Consider the following 19,161-nt stretch of genomic DNA (forward strand, 5'->3'; position numbering starts at 1 on the left):
CAACTGTCAACCTGGTAAATACAAAGTGTGTGTTTCCAAAACTATGAACACAATTAATGTTCCGTTGGAAAAAGTTGGAATAATAATCATTTATTAATAATAATAATAATGGTATTTACTAAGCCCTTACTATGTGTCAAGCACTGTTCTAGGCTCTGGGGTAGATTCAAGCTAATCAGGTTGGACACAGTCCCCGTCCCACCTGGGACTCACGGTCTAAATAGGAGGGAGGAAGATTTGATCCCCATTTTACAGATGAAGTAACTGAGGCACGGAGAAGAGAAGTGACTTGCCTAAGATCTCACAGCAGACCCATGGCAGAGTGGGATTAGAACCCAGGCCCTCTGACCAGCAGGCCCGAGACCCCGAGAAAGGGACTACCTGGTGAGCAGCCGGGACAAGCGGGAGCGGGGTTCAGTGTTGGCTGGCCTTGCGTGGGCACACGGCATGCTGGGGAAGGTTTCCTGGGGACTCGTGCACTTACATGCCAGCACTGGCTGTTCTTCAGCTGATGGAATTTGGAAGCAATGCCGTAGAACTCCAGGCAATACTGGAATTAATCTCCGCAGGAAGAAAAGTGAGAGTTATCATGAGGCCCTCTGGCTTTGAACTGCTGGCAGTGGTCTTGCAAGACCCTTCGCCTCTCTGCGGAAGACCAGAGTCAGCACTGCGGAGCCCGAACCTTGAAGCCACTTCAGGCCCCAACACGGAGCACCCGACGCCGGCTCTATCGCCGCAGCAGTGAGCACCATCCAGGCCTGGAAATTCTAATACTAGATTTTAAAGAAAGCGCCTTACATGGGAACTACTGCGCCATCTTGCCCCCGCAGAGATGTTCTCCAAGATCTTTCAGCCCCTCCAGACAGCATGACGGGACACTTACCCATCTAGTCCCATTGCGACCACCGGAAAATAGAACCCTGTGGTGGGTCAGGGTCGGTGCAGCCTGTTCTACAGCACCATGCACCGAGGGGCCCGAAAGCTGCTTCTACTTGCGTCCCCTGGAGAGCTTCTCCCCACCGTGCAGGCCGCAAGCATCATCGAAAGTTTCTTCGGCAGCCATTTGGAAGTCACTGTATTATCTCTGCACGCAGGCACACACGTAATCAGGCATGCACCCACACACGCCCACATACACACATTCACACGCACACACAAAGACAGGCAAATGATTGTGTAACGTTTCTCAAAGTTAGTGCAGCAATATGGGCCGGCAGTAAACTTAAAGAAAACTGAGATTATATACAGTCGTAGGAAGCCCTAGGAATCTCTGCAATCAAAATTGTCCTTTGGCAACAAAAAACAATGCTGCCTCTGAATTCGGCAGCATACTCTCTGGTGACTTGTCTGTAGACAGAGAAGTAGGAAACTATCAAGAAGGCAAGGACGTTTTTTGAGAGGTTGTCTCCCACCTCCATTCCCTCACTCTAGATGTCCCTCTAGCCTGGAAACCCCCTCTCAACTAATCCTCGATTCTACAGATGACAGTTCTCCCCAGTTCAAAAGCCCTCCCCAAATCCCACCCTCTCCGGGAAGCCTCATTCATAAATTCACAACAGCCCAGTTGTATCACCCCAACACCCACATTTAGTTCGTGTGTATTTCCTTCCCATCCGCAAGTTGCTGAACATCTCCGTGGCTTGGTTTCCTCGGCTGTAAAACAGGGATTAAATACCTGCTCTCCGTCCTAATCAGACACGAACCTCGTGTGGGACAGGGACGGTGTCCAACGTAATTAACCTGTGCCTACGCCAACATTTAGAACGGTGTTTGACACATAGTAAGTGCTGAACAAATACCATTAAAAATACCCTCATTTTCACATGCACGTTTTAATATATATTTCATTTATATATTCATCTATACTTTTAGTTTTTTGTTCAGCTCCTTCATCCTGTTATCTCTGTATTGCTCCCAGTCTCATCCTAGTCTTCCCCAAACTTTCACAATCTGCCATCATTTTTGTCAGTGTCCACCACTGAGGTCTCAGTTCCTTTAGGGCAGGGAACACGTGTCTTTGCTACTGCTATACAGTTCCCAGTTTCTCAGCGTAATGCCTAGCGCTCAGAAGATGCTCAATAAATACCATGATGGATTGACAGAGGAAGGTGCCAACTGGGCATCAGCTGGTAACCTCGGCAGGTTACCAGCATTGAGGTAACGCCCATTTAACACCCGGCTTTATGGGGCAGGCCACGGGTGGGGAATGAGCAAAAGCAGGATGCCCAAGCAGCTGCCGTGTGATGACCAACAGACGAGCCAGAAGGGCAGGAGAGACATTTTACAGATACAGTGAAGTTCAGGATTCAACAATGAAGCCCTTTCAGATTAATCCAAAATGACACCAGCCACATTAATTACTCCAGGAAACATTTACACTTATGACTGTCTCCGAACAGACGGTTTCCTCCTTGCTACGTTGATTTACGGGAGAATGTGTAATCTATGTGGTAAGGTGTTTGGATTTTGATTTTCTTCTCATTTGAGTGTTTAAGTGTGGCGGTCTCCTCGCCCCCATTCACAGTCACTCTCGAGGGGAGGTGTCAACGTGGGACCTCGGTCACAATACGATTGATTGATTCACAATTCCGTCAAGCTCCCCCAGGACTCTGCCAACAGTGGACATATCTGGGGGCTGGTTACGCAATACCCGAACTTGGACTTCTGAAGTTTTCACTGTCCTAGAAAAGTGGAACGTAGGGTCAAACTTTGCAGTGAGAAACATCACAATGCAAACGTAAATAAAATTGAAAACATCTCAATTCAGAGGGTTTTGCTTCTAGAGAGTAAAGATTTACTTCCCATTTGTGGAACGAGCAACATTTCTCAAGATTGCCTCTTGCTTTTTTTAATACTTTAACTTGCCGGCTTCAGAGTGCCTGCTAAATGGCAGGTAATTTCTAAGGGGCAGCCAGACTGGGACCGAGTCACTCAGCCGAGTCTGTTCTGTCAGCCAAATCCATTGGCCGGAGTGGGCTGGGTTGGCCAGGCTGGTCAGCCTCCAAGAGGGTGGTCCATGAGGGAATATAAATGTGCCAGTCGATGCTGGTTCCATTTTCCCAGCGGTATTGGAGACCTCGAATTACTTGCCAACTCAGTGTGTGACTTTGGTGTTACAGGCCTAAAGCCCATCAAAGGCTTTTGGAAGAAATGGGATCTAGACTGGCTGAGCAGAAGCACAATATACGGTGGCAAGAAAGAAGATGCATCAGTAATGAAAGTGTCCAAACAGAGTAAGTTCTTACTTTGTCGATAGCAGAGTGGCCTTGTGTGTTCCAGATCAGATCTGGAGGGTGGCCGATGAGCTGCGCTTTCAAAGTAACTGGTTATACTTCAGTCCAGAAGGAGCTAGAATTGGACGTTATTGGGAATTCTTAGTGGGTACCATTCCTGGAGGCTCAGGCATTTTGTTTCTGTTAAATCTTTTCACTTGCTCTAGAGGATCATCTGTTCCCTCCGATCCACAGCGCACGGTTCTGCTTTGGCTGCCGTGATCTCGGTGGCTAAGGTATATGTCCCTTCTCTGAGAAATCCCTAATACAGATGAACGTCAGGTTCAGGCAAGTCTCTACAAAGTTAATCCGCTCAGTGGTGCTGGAAGTAAAAAAAAAAAATTCTCATAGGAATGTCAGCAGCTGTGGATTATGCGGGGAGGGAGAGGTCGCTGCTGCACTCCATCCTGGCCCCCATCTCCCAACCCCAACACCCACCAGCTATTCCGGGACATGTCTTACCACTGGAGGCTGAGTTCTGACCAGTTCCGGCTTCTTAGGGCACTGAACCCAAACAATTCTCGGCTCTGACTCCTAAAGTGATGTCAGTATTCCTTTATCTCGATAAATTCATTCCCAAGGATTTTCCTATTTGTTAGTCACGCTCTTCGGAGATTTCCCAGAACTCATTGTCGTTTCAGTATCCATTTTAGAAACTCAGAAATAGGGAAGGACTTCCTATAAAGACCTGCAACCCATGGGAGAGGTGTCTTAACAAACCTTTCCCAACAAAATGGAATGGATCCATCCCACAAAACATGTGGGTTTATTTTCTTTCAAATGCCCATGGTTTGAGAATTAACGGGAAAAACGCTCGGTGAAGTTGCTTCTGGGGCTTTTATTGACCCTGAAACATTTGAAAAATAGTTGAGAGATTTGAATGAGTGAACAAAATGGTGAGACAAAGCCCATCTCTAGATGACATCAGCTGGCAGTGGAGAGCCGATTCTGTTGGCGGGCCCCCCTCCCCACCTCTCTCTCTTCTCCCCCAAAGCCCACCTCCCCGTCCCCAGCTTTCCTCTCCTCTCTGCCATCTGCAGGCACTCAAGAGGGCTGGAAACATCAAGGACTAATATCATCCGTGATCTGGGAAACCTAAACTCCTATGTAGCTCTCCTGTCCAAGATAGTCTCAATCTGTTGACTGAATATTCATGGATTGATTTCTTTCTTTTGGGCTGAAAAGTCCTTGTCGAAAGGGAATTATCATAATTTCCTGATTATTTGTTGTAGCTAGAATGTGGTTGCTAAGGGAAGTTGTTTTAATCTACCAAAGTGTCCAGAGGCTAAGAGTTGGCTTGTGTTTGTAATTAGAAAAGAGAAGGCCTGTATGGGTTAAAACAAAAAGAAAACACATGTTTTATTTGAGCTCTAAGTTTTGTGATGGTCGTTTCATTTAAACTTTTTGCTTCCAAATACTCATGAAAATGGGTGCCCTGTTTCAGTCATCAATGCAATCGATCAGGAAGTATTTATTGAGCTCCTACTGTGGGCAGGAGCACTGAACTAAGCCCCTTGAGAGAGTACAGTAGAATTAGAGGCATTATCCCTGACTTAAAGTTAGCTGGGGAGGCAGACCAGTGATTCAGAAATCACAGGTAGGAAGGAAGAAGCAGTGAAATAGACGGTACGGACATTAGAGCCACAGAGGATGGGGTCGGGTCCAAAGGCACCAAAGGCTCCTCCAGTGATCATCCCATCTCTCTCCTACCATTCCTCTCCAAACTCCTTGCACGAGTTGTCTACACCCACCGCTTCCACTTCCTCTCCTCCAATGCTCTGGCTTCCTTCCCCTTCACACCAAGGAAACCCCCTCTCTAGGGGCACCAATAACCTTCTTGCCAACTCCGACGGCCTCTACGTCATCCTAATTCTCCTCGCCTCCTTGCTGCCTTCGACACTGAGGACCACCCCCTTCTCCTGGAAACATTACCTAATCACCTGGCCCCCTCTTATCTTACCCCGTTGATATCCTGCTACAACCCTGCTTGCTGCCTCTGCTCCTCTAACACTCACCCACTCGATGTACCTCAGTCTCGTCTATCTCACCTCGGACCCCTCACCCACATCTTCTCTCCCGCTCTGGAACTCCCTCCACGTTCATATCCGACGACTATCGTTCTTCCCACCTCCAAAGCCCTTATTAAAATCACAGCTCCACCAAAGGCCTTCCCTAAGTCCTAGCATTCGTACTTTTACTGATGCCAACCTTAGCACCAGAAAGCCATATATATATATATAAAAATATATGTAATTCATTTTAATGTCTGTCTCCTGCAAATAGACTGTAAGCTCCTTATGGGCAGGGACCCGTGTCTACCAAACTCTGTTATATTCTACTCTCCCAAGCACTTAGTAAGGTGCTGCACACAGTAAGAGCTCAGTAATATGATTGATTGATGTTTTATCCAATCTTGCCTCTGTCCTCTCCTGGTTCTCCTCCTACTCTCTCTAGCCCACTCCTACTCAGTCTCTTTTGCAGACTACTTCCTTAAGACTCAGTTCTGGGTCCCTTCTATTCCCCATCTATACCCACTCCTTGGAGAACCCATTCGCTCCCATGGCTTGAACTACCATCTCTATGCAGATGATTCCCCTATCTACCTCTCCAACTCTGACTTCTCTCCTTTTCTGCAGTCTCACATCTCCTCCCTGGAAAAACTCAAACTTACCATGTCCAAAACAGAACTTCTTATCTTACCACCCAAACCCTGTCCTTCCCCTGACTTTCCCATCCCTATAGACAGTACCAGTATCCTCCCGTGTCTCAGAAGCCTATCCTGTAACCTTGGTCTTATCCTCAACTCATTTCTCGCATTCATCCCACAATTCAGTCTGCTCACCAAATCCATACCGTTTTACCTCACAGCATGTGCAAAACAATACCCTCGTTCCCACCCAAATGGCTTCTTACACTGATTCAAGCACTTTCCTATCCACACCTTGATCTACTGCAACAGTCTCCCGCTGGACCTCCCTGGGCCTCCTGTCTTTCTCCACTCGTGCTTTTTGCTTTGCTGCCCAGATGTATTTTTCTTACAGCACATTCTATCCCACATCTTCCCACTCTTAAAACCGTCCGATTGCCCCAGTCCATTCTCATTAAACAGAAACTCCTTAACCATTGGCTTTTAGGCACTCAGTCATCTTGCCCCTTCGCTATTTTACCTCACCGATTTCTACTACAACCCAGGCTGCATGCTTCGCTCCTCCCAACGCCAGTCCTACCACTGAAGTTTGTTTCATCTATCTGATCACCAACCTTTGCCCACCTCCTTCCTCTGGCCTAGAACTCACCTCCCCTTTATGTATGGACAGACCACGCTTCCCCCTTCTCCTTTCACCTTCTCCCCCACCTTCAAATCTTTATTAAAATCACACCTCCTCCAAGAGGTCTTCCCTGACCAAGCCCTCATTCCCCTATTCCCTTTCCCTTCTGCATCACCTATGCACTTGGATCTGTCCCCTTTAAACACTTGCTCTTAACCCCATCCTCAGCCCCACAGCACTTATGAATATATCCATAATTTATTTTATGTCTGTCTCCCCTTCTAGAATGCAAGCTCCTGTTGGGCAGGAAACGGGTCTACCAAACTCTGTTGTTATTGTACTCTCTCAAGTACTTAGCCTAGTGCTCTGCACACAGAAAGTGCTCAATAAATACCACCGATTGAACTGATTGATCGATTACTTAGGACTGCACTTGTATTAAATGTTGATAGAAATATTTAACAGAAGGCAAAAAAATAGCACATCTCAATGGCAGCACACCACCCACTACAGAAAGCCTTGCCCTCCTCCAGGTAAGGTGGTATCCCTGGTTGTGTTGCCGTGCCCACTTGTATACCACAGGGGACAATCTGCTTTCCAGACGGTCGTTCTCCTATCTGGTTCGGATTTGGCCTGGGGGCCTTTGTGTCCAGTGTATCCATTTCTTGGCCACTGAGTCTCCCTCCATCTCGGCACTGGCAGCCCAGACCTGTGGCTTACAAGTGGCATCCACATTCACTGGGACCTACGAGGGGAAGCCCAATGACCCTGGAGTCAGTGGGGGCAGGTCAGGGATCGTCTCTCGCCCGCGGCCCCCACAGGAATGTTTCTGCCCATCGTTCTGCCCTCAGCTCCGGTAGCTTGTGGGATGACACGACAGAGAGAAAGCTTTAGCTGTCACAACTGTCTTCAAGGGGTGCAGAGTCTCAGCTGGTGACCAGCACCTGGTGTTGTGGGAAGCAGGCACTGGCCAAACAGGTTGCTCCTTCAGCTCCGGTGCCCTGGCCCCCTCCTACCCAAGCAAGGACTTTCCCAGACCAAGACTGCATTTACTTAATGTGCAATACAAAGCTTTCTGTGCACAGGCTTGTATCAGGGCCTAGTACTTAAAGGAGCTTCTTCTCTTGAGGAACTGCTTCAAAGTCTCCTCACGATCGCTGCCTTGAGTGGATTATCTTCTATAATTCTTAACTGAGAAATCAAAATACTGTAAATTCTTTCAATCTAACTCCCTAAATTCCTAGTTTCTGAATGTCCCTCCTTTTTTCCTGACTCCGTGGAATCAATCTTCGCCCCCAAGCCGGTCACAGAAGCAGGATATTGAAAAATACTTTTTAGCACAATTACAAAATTCACAATAATGGGATTTCCCTTGTACCAGTGTTAACATTTTGTTTAAAAAAGTTTGTTTCTGTTAACGGTCAAAATTTCCATGTCGAAAAAGTTGAAATCTTTTCAGTAAGAGAGTTGGAGAGAAAGCAAGCCAAACACACTTGAATTGAGGGTGGGCACCTGCCGGCCAAGGACGTCTGGGAATCAGGTTCGAGTCAGAGCTCCCGGCCCCCGCCCAGCGGCCCCCGCCCTGCAACAGGCTGTCCCTTCAGCGGGCTCAGCGGCCTCCGAACCCCCAAGGTAGTGCTCACGGGGCAGTGCAGAAATCGCATCATCTGATCATGTGGAGGGAGACCCAGAATGGGGGGGTCAGAGGACTGATTGCTCATAGCCCCAGTCAGTCGGCCGGTTGACAAGAGCTACAGAGTACCTTCTGAGGGCTGAGCACTGAACAGAGGAAGGGGGGAGGGGACCACTGAAGGAAGACACTCATTCCCTGCCCTCAAGGTGCTTCCAGTCTTATGGGAGAGACAAGCAGGGATGATTTACAGAGAGTGGGAGCCACAGGAGAACAAGAATGAAGCCGGCACTAGTGAGGGAATGTCCAGGTGAAATAGCTCAATAAGTCATTGAACATGCAATTAAGTAGGACTGAGGAACAGGGTAAATTACACGTGGGCTAAGGACTAAGGATGACACGCCTGCTTTGAGTGATGACTCTCTCCCAAATTCCTGAGTGGCCAGAGAGCTGTGTTTTCTGGGAGAAGCAGCATGGGCTAGTGGGAAGAGCATGTGCCTGAGAGTCAGAGGATCTGGGTTCTAATCCCAGCTCTGCTAAATGCTTGCTGTGTGACCTTGGGCAAGTCACTTAACTTCTCTGTGCCTCAGTTCTTTTGTTCTCCGTCCTACTTAGACTGTGAGCCCCATGTGACACAGGGACTGTGCCCAACCTAATTCCCTTGTATCTACCCCAGAGGATAGAACAGTGTTTGACACATAGTAATGTTCTTAATAAATACTTTTTTAAAAAGTGATTCACGTTAGAGTTTCTCGGGACTCCCCCAAAGAGCGTTCCTTACAGTGGATGACCGTCACCCTAGGCCACCTTCTCTGGCATGGGAGAAAGATGCCTTTCCCCACTCCTACCCAAGCTATATCTGTAGCACTTAGAGTAGTATTTTTAAGCACCTACTTTGTGCAGAGCACTCTACAAGCTCCAGTGTAGGATTCACATTTCTGACCACACTGTACATACAAACAGCCTGCCCCGTCTGTGCTGTGATGTTGTTGTTTGAGTCCCTGATGCTGTTTTTACCTTTGACTCCTTGTCTCAAGGTCCATACTAAACTTCAGTTTGAAAAGAGCCACTCCTTGCTAGATGGAAGGGCACTTTGCTGCTGCAACTGACTCCCAGTTTTCAGCTGGCTGCAGCATCGTCTGAGGTTTGGTTTTACTGTGCCCTGAAAACGTTTCCTTCCCCCTCTTTGCTTTCGGATTCCCAGATTCACCTCCCCGGGCAGTAACTGTTCGGTCATCCAATTTTTGTTCATTCTCCTACAGTGTCCCCCGCCCTCACACGACTGTGTTGTGGTGAGCTGAATTTCAATGCTAGGGGAACCGCCTTGGTTCCTGACTTCATTGTTTTGAGATCCCATCCTGCCATTTGAGAATTCCAAACATAGAGCAGACAAGCTGCTTAAATGCTTTCCCAGGCTCTGCCACTGGATCTCAGAGACACAGCCACCATCATCATCACTTGCAGGAAGAAAGGCGATTGTTAAGGCAATTCCTTTCTATTGCCAGAAAGATCCCGGCAGAGGACTCCTAGTCAGATTCAATCAGTCGATCAGTCAATGGCATTTACTGAGCGTTTACTGAATTCTGGCGTTTACTGAGCAGCACTGAATTCGGCTCTTGGGAGTGTACAATACCACAGAGTTGGCAGACAGGCACCCTCTAGACTCATAGCTCATTGTGGGCTCCTGAAGAATAATGTTTACTCAACCTTTCCAGCATCACGATGTGGTTTACAATGGGGCACAACAGATACAGTCTTTCCACATGCCCCATTCAGGAAAATTATGGGACCGAAGCACCAAACTCCTAGATGACTCAAGAGAACTTACTCTTTCCCAGTGCTTAGTGCATTGCTTTGCACCCAATAAGCAGATGGCAAATTCTTTCACTACTCTGAGTAAAATGAAAGCATTTGACAGCATCAATAGATCTAGACTCTGGCAACTGCTTAGGAAATTTGACTGGTCTCAATCAATCAGTCATATTTTTTGAGCACTTACTCTGTGCAGAGCATTACACTAAATTCTTGGGAGAATACAATAAAGTTAGTAAACACGATCCCTGCTCTCAAGGAACTTACCTCAAATATGGACGTGGGGGAGACAGACACTAAAGTAAATCGAGATTCTGACACAGCTTCACGATGGCAAGGCTGGCCGTGTCAGACCAGGGGTTGTCCGTTCCGATCCATTGCCAACTCGGCCCAGTCCAGTTCGGTTTGTCCCGTGTAGTCACGTTGCAAGAGGCAACAAGAGGTCTGGATGCAGCAGGCGCTGGGATGCACACGCTGCCATTCCTCTGGATGATGTTTGCAGTCTGTTGAGTTGGATGAGTTTCCTGAAGTCCTAGACCGTTGCTGACGATGCTCTACGCAGGCAATTGCGTCCTAGAGAAAACCCACCCAAGAAGCCGAGCAAATGATTGACGTAACAGATTTGACCTTATCTCTACGAACAATGGACCTTGTTTTTCCCACTTGCTCTAGCCAAGATCGCAGACCCATCCTCACGCTTGTGGAGTGCAATGGCCCCAGTCCCTCCAGAACCTTCTCTATGCTCCTGGCCACTTGCCAGTATCAGAAGCCCACTGCCAGGCCCCTGCCGGGCGACCGCAAGAGGCAGTTGGTTCTGAACTAAGGCAGTTTTAGCTGCACAGTGTATGGGAAAATTCCTTGCAGAAAAAAATGAACTCAGTGACCTGCGTAGGTGATCTGGATCAATTAGGCCGTCAATCCGCAGTCTAAAAACCCGTTACCGTGACTTTGCAGTTGTGATAGTGAAAGTAAAGGAACTTGTCTCTATTTCTGTCACTACTGCAGTATGAGATTTTAGAATGACAGTTGTGGCAGCCGTGTGAGATGGAGGCTCCCCATTCTCTGCTCTCCTCGTTCCACCCAGCACTTGTTCCAGACCAGCCCAATACTACCGATAAGCGAGGTGCCCTGTGGAGCCCTGAAATGATGGCACTTAGCCAAAAAAACAACAAAAAGCAATCCTAATGAGATGGGTTGCTAGTCTACTGTGGGTGAGGCCCATAGGCTACAGTTATTATTATCATTATTATCCTTATCATTATTGTTGTTATTTGTTGCTATGTGCCAAGCACTGTACTAAGCGCTAGGGAAGATACGAGTTAATCAGATTGGACACAGTCCTTGTCACACATGGGACTCCCAGGATTCTCAGGAGTTGGGCCGGGGTAGGGTGGGGTTCCTGAGGTCGGCTCCACATGGGACATCAGCACGTGGACGGTCTCTCCGCTGGGAAGACCGCTGCCCCTCGGGCCAGGTTAGGCCACGTACAACTTCTGTCGGCCGGACTGGCTCCTAAGCCTCCTTGGGGGACTGGCAAAAGCTGCATATCCATGTCCTGGCAACAGGAGAATTGGGAAGATTGTTTGGCCCGGTGGCCTGTATAGTGATGCTACTTGGGTAAGCCTGTTTGCCAATCCCAGCTTGGAGATCAGACATAATAATCATAATCATCACTGTGGCATTTGTTAGGCACATAGTATGTGCCAAGATCTGTAGAGAAGCATCATGGCCTAGTGGACAGAGCATAGACCTGGGAGTCAGAAGGTCATGGATTCTCTTCCCGGCTCTGCCACTTGTCTGCTGAGTGACTTTGGGTAAGTCATTTCACTTATATGTGCCTCAGTTACCTCTTCTGTAAAATGGGGATTGAGACAATGAGCCCCCTGGGGGATAGGGACTGTGTCCATCCTGATTTGCTTGTATCCACGCTAGCACTTAGTACAGTGCCTCTAAATGGTAGGCACTGAGTAAGTACCGTAATTATCATTATTATTTCTAAGCATCCAAATCGATAGGTATAAGATAATCAGGTTGGACGGGGCTCTGCCCCGAGGGGGACTGAAAGTCTAAATAAATGAAGAGATCCACTGAGATTCCTGGAGCCCTCTGGGGTCATTTGGAATTAGAGGTCAGGTTTGGGAAATGCTGCTACTCTCCACCATCCACCCGCCTGCCATCCCCCTGCCCCAACCCGCCTGCCAAGCTAGGCTGGGATGATGCTGACAAGCTTGCTGTATTTCTGTATCTCACTCTTGGGTGATTTGTCAGGTCATTCATGGATGTGGATGGTTTATCCATAGCACCGATGCAATACCTTCTGAGCAGATCATCCACAGGTCTGGACTCTAGTAGGACGCAGTAGAACCTCAGTTCAGTATGAAGCTTGAGGCTCTGCTGCCTCCAAACTCTAGGCTCGAGGTCCTCGTGGGGAAGAGGACAGGGCCGCCTGGTAAGAAAAGCAAATGGGAGGGTAGAGAATCAGAGCCGTTTTTTCCCCAGTCTCGGCGGTGGATCGGTTCCAGGAACAGGAGAAGCAGCATGGCCCGGTGGATCGACCCTAGGCCTGGGAGTCAGAAGGACCTGGGTTCTATTTCCAGCTTCACCACTGGTCATTTCACTTCTTTGTACCTCAAGTTATCTCATCTATAAAATGGGTTAATGGGTTAAGACTGTGAAGCCCCATGTGGATAGGGACTGCGTACAACCTGATGAACTTGTAACTACCCCAGCCACTTGAACAGTGCTTGGCACCTAGTAGGTGCTTAGCAAGTACCACAATTATTATTATTATTGTTACTATTATTTTTTATTTCCCAAATCATAGCTCTTCTCAGGTCTGCCACATTTTTAACGCTCAGTCAGGGCCCAGGGGTAGGGAGGAAGGGGGCCAGTGGGCAGGGCTGTCTTTCTCCTGCCTGTTTCCTCCTGACATGCTGGTGGTCAGGAGAAGCAGCATGGCGCAGTGGAAAGAGCACGGGCTTTGGAGTCAGGGCTCATGAGTTCGAATCCCAGCTCTGCCACTTGGTCAGCTGGTGTGGACTGTGGGCAAGTTCACTTCACTTCTCTGCGCCTCAGTTCCCTCATCTGTAAAATGGGGATTAAGACTGGTGAGTCCCACGTGGGACAAACTGATTCCCCTGTGTCTACCCCAGAGCTTAGAACAGTTGCTCTGCACATAATAATAATAATATGTTGGTATTTGGTTAAGCGCTTACTATGTGCCGAGCACTGGATGAGCGCTGGCGTAAATACAAGTCGTCAGTTTGAACCCATATCCTTTTCCACACAGGGCTCACAATACAAAGGGAGGGAGAACAGATGTCATATCCCATTTTACAGTGAGGAACAGAAGCCCAGAGGGGTAAGTAAGTTTGCCCAGTGTCACAGAGCATTCAAGTGGCCAGAGTGAGACTAGAACCCGGGTCTCCTGGCTTGCTGCTCTCTGAGCCAAGCTGGCCTTCTCCCTTGTCTGCCCTAAATTCTCAGGGCCTGCATCGACTGAGTGGTCACCAAGGCCAGTCAGGGCAGGTAGAGTCAGGGTCATAGGTAGGTGGCAGCGTGGCTCAGTGGAAAGAGCCCGGGCTTGGGAGTCAGAAGGTCGGGGGTTCTAATCCCGGCTCTGCCACTGATCAGCTGTGTGACTTTGGGCAAGTCACTTCACTGCTCTGTGCCTCAGTTACCTCATCTGAAAAATGGGGATGAAGACCGTGAGCCCTATGTGGACAATCTAATTATCTTGTATCTCCCCAGCGCTTAGAACAGTGCTTGGCACATAGTAAGCGCTTAACAAATACCAAAATTATTATTAAATTATTAATGATGATGATGATTATAGTTATGATTAATAATAAGAGGAAGAAGGTATGTAAGTGCTTACTATGTGCCAAGCACTATATTAAGCACTGGGGTAGATACGAGATCATCAGGTCAGAGACAGTCCCTGCCCCCCACCGGGGAGAATTTTAATCCCCGTTTTACAGTTGGGGAAACTGTGGTAGAGAGAAGTTAAATGGCTTGCCTAAGGTCACCCGGCACACAAGCGGCAGAACCAGGGTTAGTCAGTCAGTCAGTCGATCATATTTATTGAGTGCTTACTGTGTGCAGAGGACTTTATCAGGTGCTTGGGAGAGTACAATATAACAGTAAACAGACACACTCCCTGCCCACAACAACCTTACAGTCTAGAAGGGAAGAGCTCAGGACCCGAGACTCTCAGACCTGGGCTCTTTACACTTGACTTTGAGACAAAGACCGGCAGGATGCGTATTGCAGCTTTCGAGCAGAAAAAATTGTCCAAAGATTCAAAACGTGACTTCCTCTTCTCACAACCTGAGGTGCTCAGAGTCAATGGAGTGCTGATTTTGCTCCAGAATTTAAGGAAAGGGGCTTTTTGTTTTTGTTTTGAATAAAATAAACAGGCAGTAGAGAGTTAAAATCTGCCTTCCAAACAAAACAGCAGAAAATCTCCCTTTTTAGGTGTGGAATGTAAGCAGTTCTAGAATTTCAGGGTCTGGAACGCCTCAGCGTTTACAAGCTAACTCCCCACAGTCAGGGTAGTATTAGGTTCTTTACAAGATTGAGGGTTTTCAATGTTCATTTTCTCCATTTAGAGTTCATTACCTTTAGAATGAAGATAATATTGTTCAAAATATGGTTTTCTTAACATGGCTCTCAAACTTTCAAAGCAGCTCTTGGCTTGTAGTCGAGGGAGTATGAGGCCGTGGTGTCTCATGGAAAGCGTGAACTCGGACCTGTTACCATTTTCTTTTGACCTTTTATTTTTGAGTGGAAGTCAGATTTCAGTGTTTATTGTACTGTACTCTTCCAAGTGTTCGGTATCATGAGCTGCACACAGTAAGCGCTCGATAAATACTGATGATCGATAGATTGATTGACTGATTGATTGATAGGTGAACTCCATTTCACGGCTCTCCGGTTAAAGTGTAGTCACTGATCTTTTCAGCAACATCACCTGGGGATGGCCAAAAAGGTAGGATGCAGAACTCAGGTGGCTCTCGGCCTCTCCCTCTGCTATCCCGGCAACCTTTGACTCCTCTGCCCTGGAAAATATAAGTAATCCACGACCCAGCATGCGGAGAAACCAACCGCTAATCGCCACTCACGTTTCCGTCCGTCTGTCTGTCCTGCCCCGCCACGGCCCTCCATACTGCTGGAGGCATGGCTGGTTTCTGAGACAGTTTTCAGGTTGGGATCAAGCCTCAGTGGTTCTTTCCAGCTCAGAGAAGCTCAAGAGGATGTTTGGTGGGCCTGGCCCATCTGACTCTGGAGATTCGTGGACTTTGGATCAGTGGAGACGGTCCATCCAAGGAGCGGGGACCAGGAGCGAGAGCAGGGAGATGGACGCTAGCTGCGAGTCGTGAGGGGCTCAAGGAACGGCAGGTCCAGGGACAGCCCCCGCTGGGGCTGGGATTCCCAGGCCTGCCTCTGGAAGGGGGAAGCATCCTTCCCCATGGCCCCACCTCAGGTCGGGCTTCCTTCCCCGAGTATCTCCCATGTCTGTATACCTTTCTCTCCCCTGCTTCTGCTCTCAATCAGACCCAAGAGGGAATTGACAGGAACCGGGGAACCCAGAGTGGTCAGGTGTTCTAGGGTCTGGGACTCCTGGATCTGTCTGATACTTAATCTGATTTCCCCAGGGCCTAAGGAGCAGTCTGGGCAAGTGGAGTCACAACTTCAAGGCTCTGAAGGGCAGCCTCGTTCTCTGGCCGAGTCCGCTGCATTTCCACAAGAGTCTGACTGGCTCCCAAGGAGACGGTTACGGCTGTTCCGAAAGATTCAGGCTGGGACCGTTCAGTTTCACGTCTCGCTCTGGAGCTTGTGAGAGGACCCTGCAGACCGAAGTTCACTCTCACAGAGGGCTCTTGGCATGAAAGCTATTGTCGGCCAGCCCTGCCTTAACCCTCTCTTCCCTTCTTCCTTCTCTGCCATCCTCCCCTCCCTCCATCTCAGAGGCATCCCCTGGACCTCCAACTCTGCGACTGGGGGAACAGGGTCATGAAATACGATCGGTGGATGAAGGGCACCGAGGGGGCTGTGGGACCCTCAGGAGTCGCGGGTCAAAGTTTAACAACTTTGGGACTACCTCCTCGGAGGAAACATGCTGAGTGGTTGGAGTCCGAGACTGTGACTCAGGATCTGCTCTCACCAAGATTAGGGGCTGAGCAAAAACAGAGTCGCTTCCGAACCGGGAGCGACGGAAAAAGATTAGGCCTCATCCGCCGATAAAGACCAAGCTGGATGGGACATGATTGAGATCAACAATGTCGGGAAGGATCCTGACAGGGCAACCCACACTGTTTTTTGATTGAAACCCCCGGCATCGGGGTTGGGGCATCGGGGCACTTGGGGTCGGAGGGCTTGGCGTTCTCCAGACGAAGGACGGACCTTCCGATGCGATTTGTCTCTTCAGGAAGTTGTGCGATCAAAATGTCAGGAGCTTCAGGCGTGGTTTGAGAAGTGTACAGATGAGGAGTCCAGGCTAGGTTACGGAAGAGAAAATTAAGATGTTGGACAATAAGAAGAGAAGCAGCGTGCCCTAGTGGAAGGAGCATGGGATTGGAGACAGGAGACCTGGGATCGATCCCTGCTGCACCACTTGCCTGCTGTTTGACTCGGGATAAGTCACATAACTTCTCTGCGCCTCAGGTCCTCTTTTGTAAATGGAGTTTTGAATATTGATTCATTCCTCCCCCTTAACTTGGGAGCCCCATGTGAAGTAGGGACTGCATCCGACCTGACTGCATTGCTTCTACCCCCGTGCTTAACGCTTAACCATTCCACAATTATTATCAATACCTTGAATTGGAATAGGGCTATTGCTTTTTGAAAGCCCTTTTAATTACACCCAGTTCTCCTCCTACATGGCAGAGGTCTTCTTCTTGATGAAACCCTAGTTTAAGGGAAACTCGCACCCTGGGTATGGGGCTGCCTTAACCAGTGCCACGTGCATGCATCCACCGCCAGTACATACGATAATATGTTGGTATTTGTTAAGCGCTTACTATGTGCAGAGCACTGTTTCTAAGCGCTGGGGTAAACACAGGGGGAATCAGGTTGTCCCACGTGGGGCTCACAGTCTTAATCCCCATTTTACAGATGAGGGAACTGAGGCACAGAGAAGTTAAGTGACTTGCCCACAGTCACACAGCTGACAAGTGGCAGAGCTGGGATTTGAACTCATGAGCCCTGACTTCCAAAGCCCGTGCTCTTTCCACTGCGCCAACGCTGCTCCTCGATACGATACCACAGCACATTCGACCAAATGGCGTACCCTATCCATTGGCATTTCTTAGTGCTCCAGCAGGGCTCTCTCCAGACACCCACTCCCACAGAACTGAGTGGCCTCACCCCTCTCAGTCCTCTGTGCATCCAGGTCGGGCAGGAAGGGCTGGTAATAATAATAATAATAATGTTGGTATTTGTTAAGCGCTTACTATGTGCAGAGCACTGTTCTAAGCGCTGGGGTAGACACAGGGGAATCAGGTTGTCCCACGTGGGGCTCACAGTCTTCAATCCCCATTTTACAGATGAGGTAACAGGCGCAGAGAAGTTAAGTGACTTGCCCACAGTCACACAGCTGACAGGTGGCCGAGTCGGGATTCGAACCCATGACCTCTGACTCCAAAGCCCGTGCTCTTTCCACTGAGCCATGCTGCTTCTCCCAATCTCGTAGATTGGTATACATTTATCCCTCTTGTACATAGGAGAAAACTGAGGCAAGGCTAAGTGACTTGCCCAGTATTACACTGCAGACAGGTGGAACAGCCAGGGGATGGAGCCTGGGTCACATGACTTTAGGGGCCTTTAGAATAAAGCACAGGCTTGTATCTACCCCAATGCTTAGCACAGAGTAAGAGCTTACTAGACACTGTTATAATTTATTTATTAGTGTTATCAATAATAATAGCTCCCAACTCTGAATCAGCCCAGCCCATCCTTAATGTGTAAGAGAGGGGAGAAGAGAAATAGTATTTACTAAGCACTTACTGTATGCAGAGCAGTCAATCAATCAATCGATCATATTTATTGAGTGCTTACTGCGTGCAGAAAAGTGTGCTTAGCACTTGGGAGAGTACAATATAACAGAGTTGGAAGACACGTTCCCTCCCCACGATGACCTGGGACAACCTGATTCCCCTGTGTCTACCCCAGTGCTTAGAACAGTGCTCGGCACATACTAAGCGCTTAACAAATACCAACATTATTATTATTATTATGACCTTATACAGTCTAGAGCACTGTATTAAGCGCTGGGAGAGAAAAGAAAGGTGGGAATTAGACATGGTCCCTGTCCTTCGGGGGCTCACAGTCTACGATTTCAAACACAGATAGGCAATGGGGAAAATCGATTATGCAGGTACAGTAACTTACGGTACATTTTGGGAGAGATTGTGAGAGAGAGGAGAGATTGGGAGAGAGAGGAGAGGTCTTCCCACAGAAATTGAAGAGACAAGGGAAGGGAGGTGGGGGTAAAAAGGAAAGGAGTTCCTCTTAATGTGGGGTTCATCAAGAAGAAAACCTCTGCAGTGTAGAGGGATAAAATGATGGACTGAGGGATCCCAGATATGGGGGAAAGGAAAAGGAGGAGGTGGAGAAGGAAGAGGAGTAAGAGAGGGATGTGGAGGTGGGGAGAGGGGTGGAGAGGTGAGGGAGCGAGTGATGCCAAAGGATCAGGAGAAAGAGGCCACACTCCCCATAAAGCCATTTTCAATTCACTTCTTCAGAGAACAGACAATGAACTAGCGTAACTAGATCGATTTTCTCTCAGATGTTTAAATAAAATGGATTACGAGGTTTGCAGGAAGCCACATCTGTGTCCAATGAGAAAGTGGCTGAGTAAGGGCAGCTTTCTTCATGCTGTTCTTCCTATTCTGGGATGCAAGGGCACATGTAGATATTAACTTCTTCAGGTACTAAGAGCTTTATATAAACAGCAGTACTTTTCCCATCTGTTTCACGTGGATGTTCAATGATGCCAATCTTCAGCAGGAGCTAAGGGGGTGCATGTGAATATAGGTGCGTCTATACCATGTATGCATTCAGTTGTAAGGTTACTTATTGATTCAGCCATTTGATCCTGATATATGTTTATCTATAATTTATTTTAATTCACAAAATATATAAATTTTATTAATATGTAACTATAATTTATTTTAAT

At 48.1% G+C, this 19,161-nt stretch overlaps 1 protein-coding gene across 1 annotated transcript in view; it reads left to right on the forward strand.

Moving 5' to 3' along the window:
• FAM227B (family with sequence similarity 227 member B) overlaps nt 1-19,161 on the forward strand; it is a 155,811-nt gene that overhangs the window by 31,854 nt on the left and 104,796 nt on the right. Inside the window, exon 10 of the mRNA XM_029070351.2 lies at nt 3,120-3,233. Within this exon, the coding sequence (XP_028926184.1) occupies nt 3,120-3,233 (114 nt within the window). The remainder of the gene's footprint in view (nt 1-3,119; nt 3,234-19,161) is intronic.

This window comes from Ornithorhynchus anatinus, chromosome 8 (genome assembly GCF_004115215.2).
Source record: "Ornithorhynchus anatinus isolate Pmale09 chromosome 8, mOrnAna1.pri.v4, whole genome shotgun sequence".
Taxonomy (NCBI): domain Eukaryota; kingdom Metazoa; phylum Chordata; class Mammalia; order Monotremata; family Ornithorhynchidae; genus Ornithorhynchus; species Ornithorhynchus anatinus.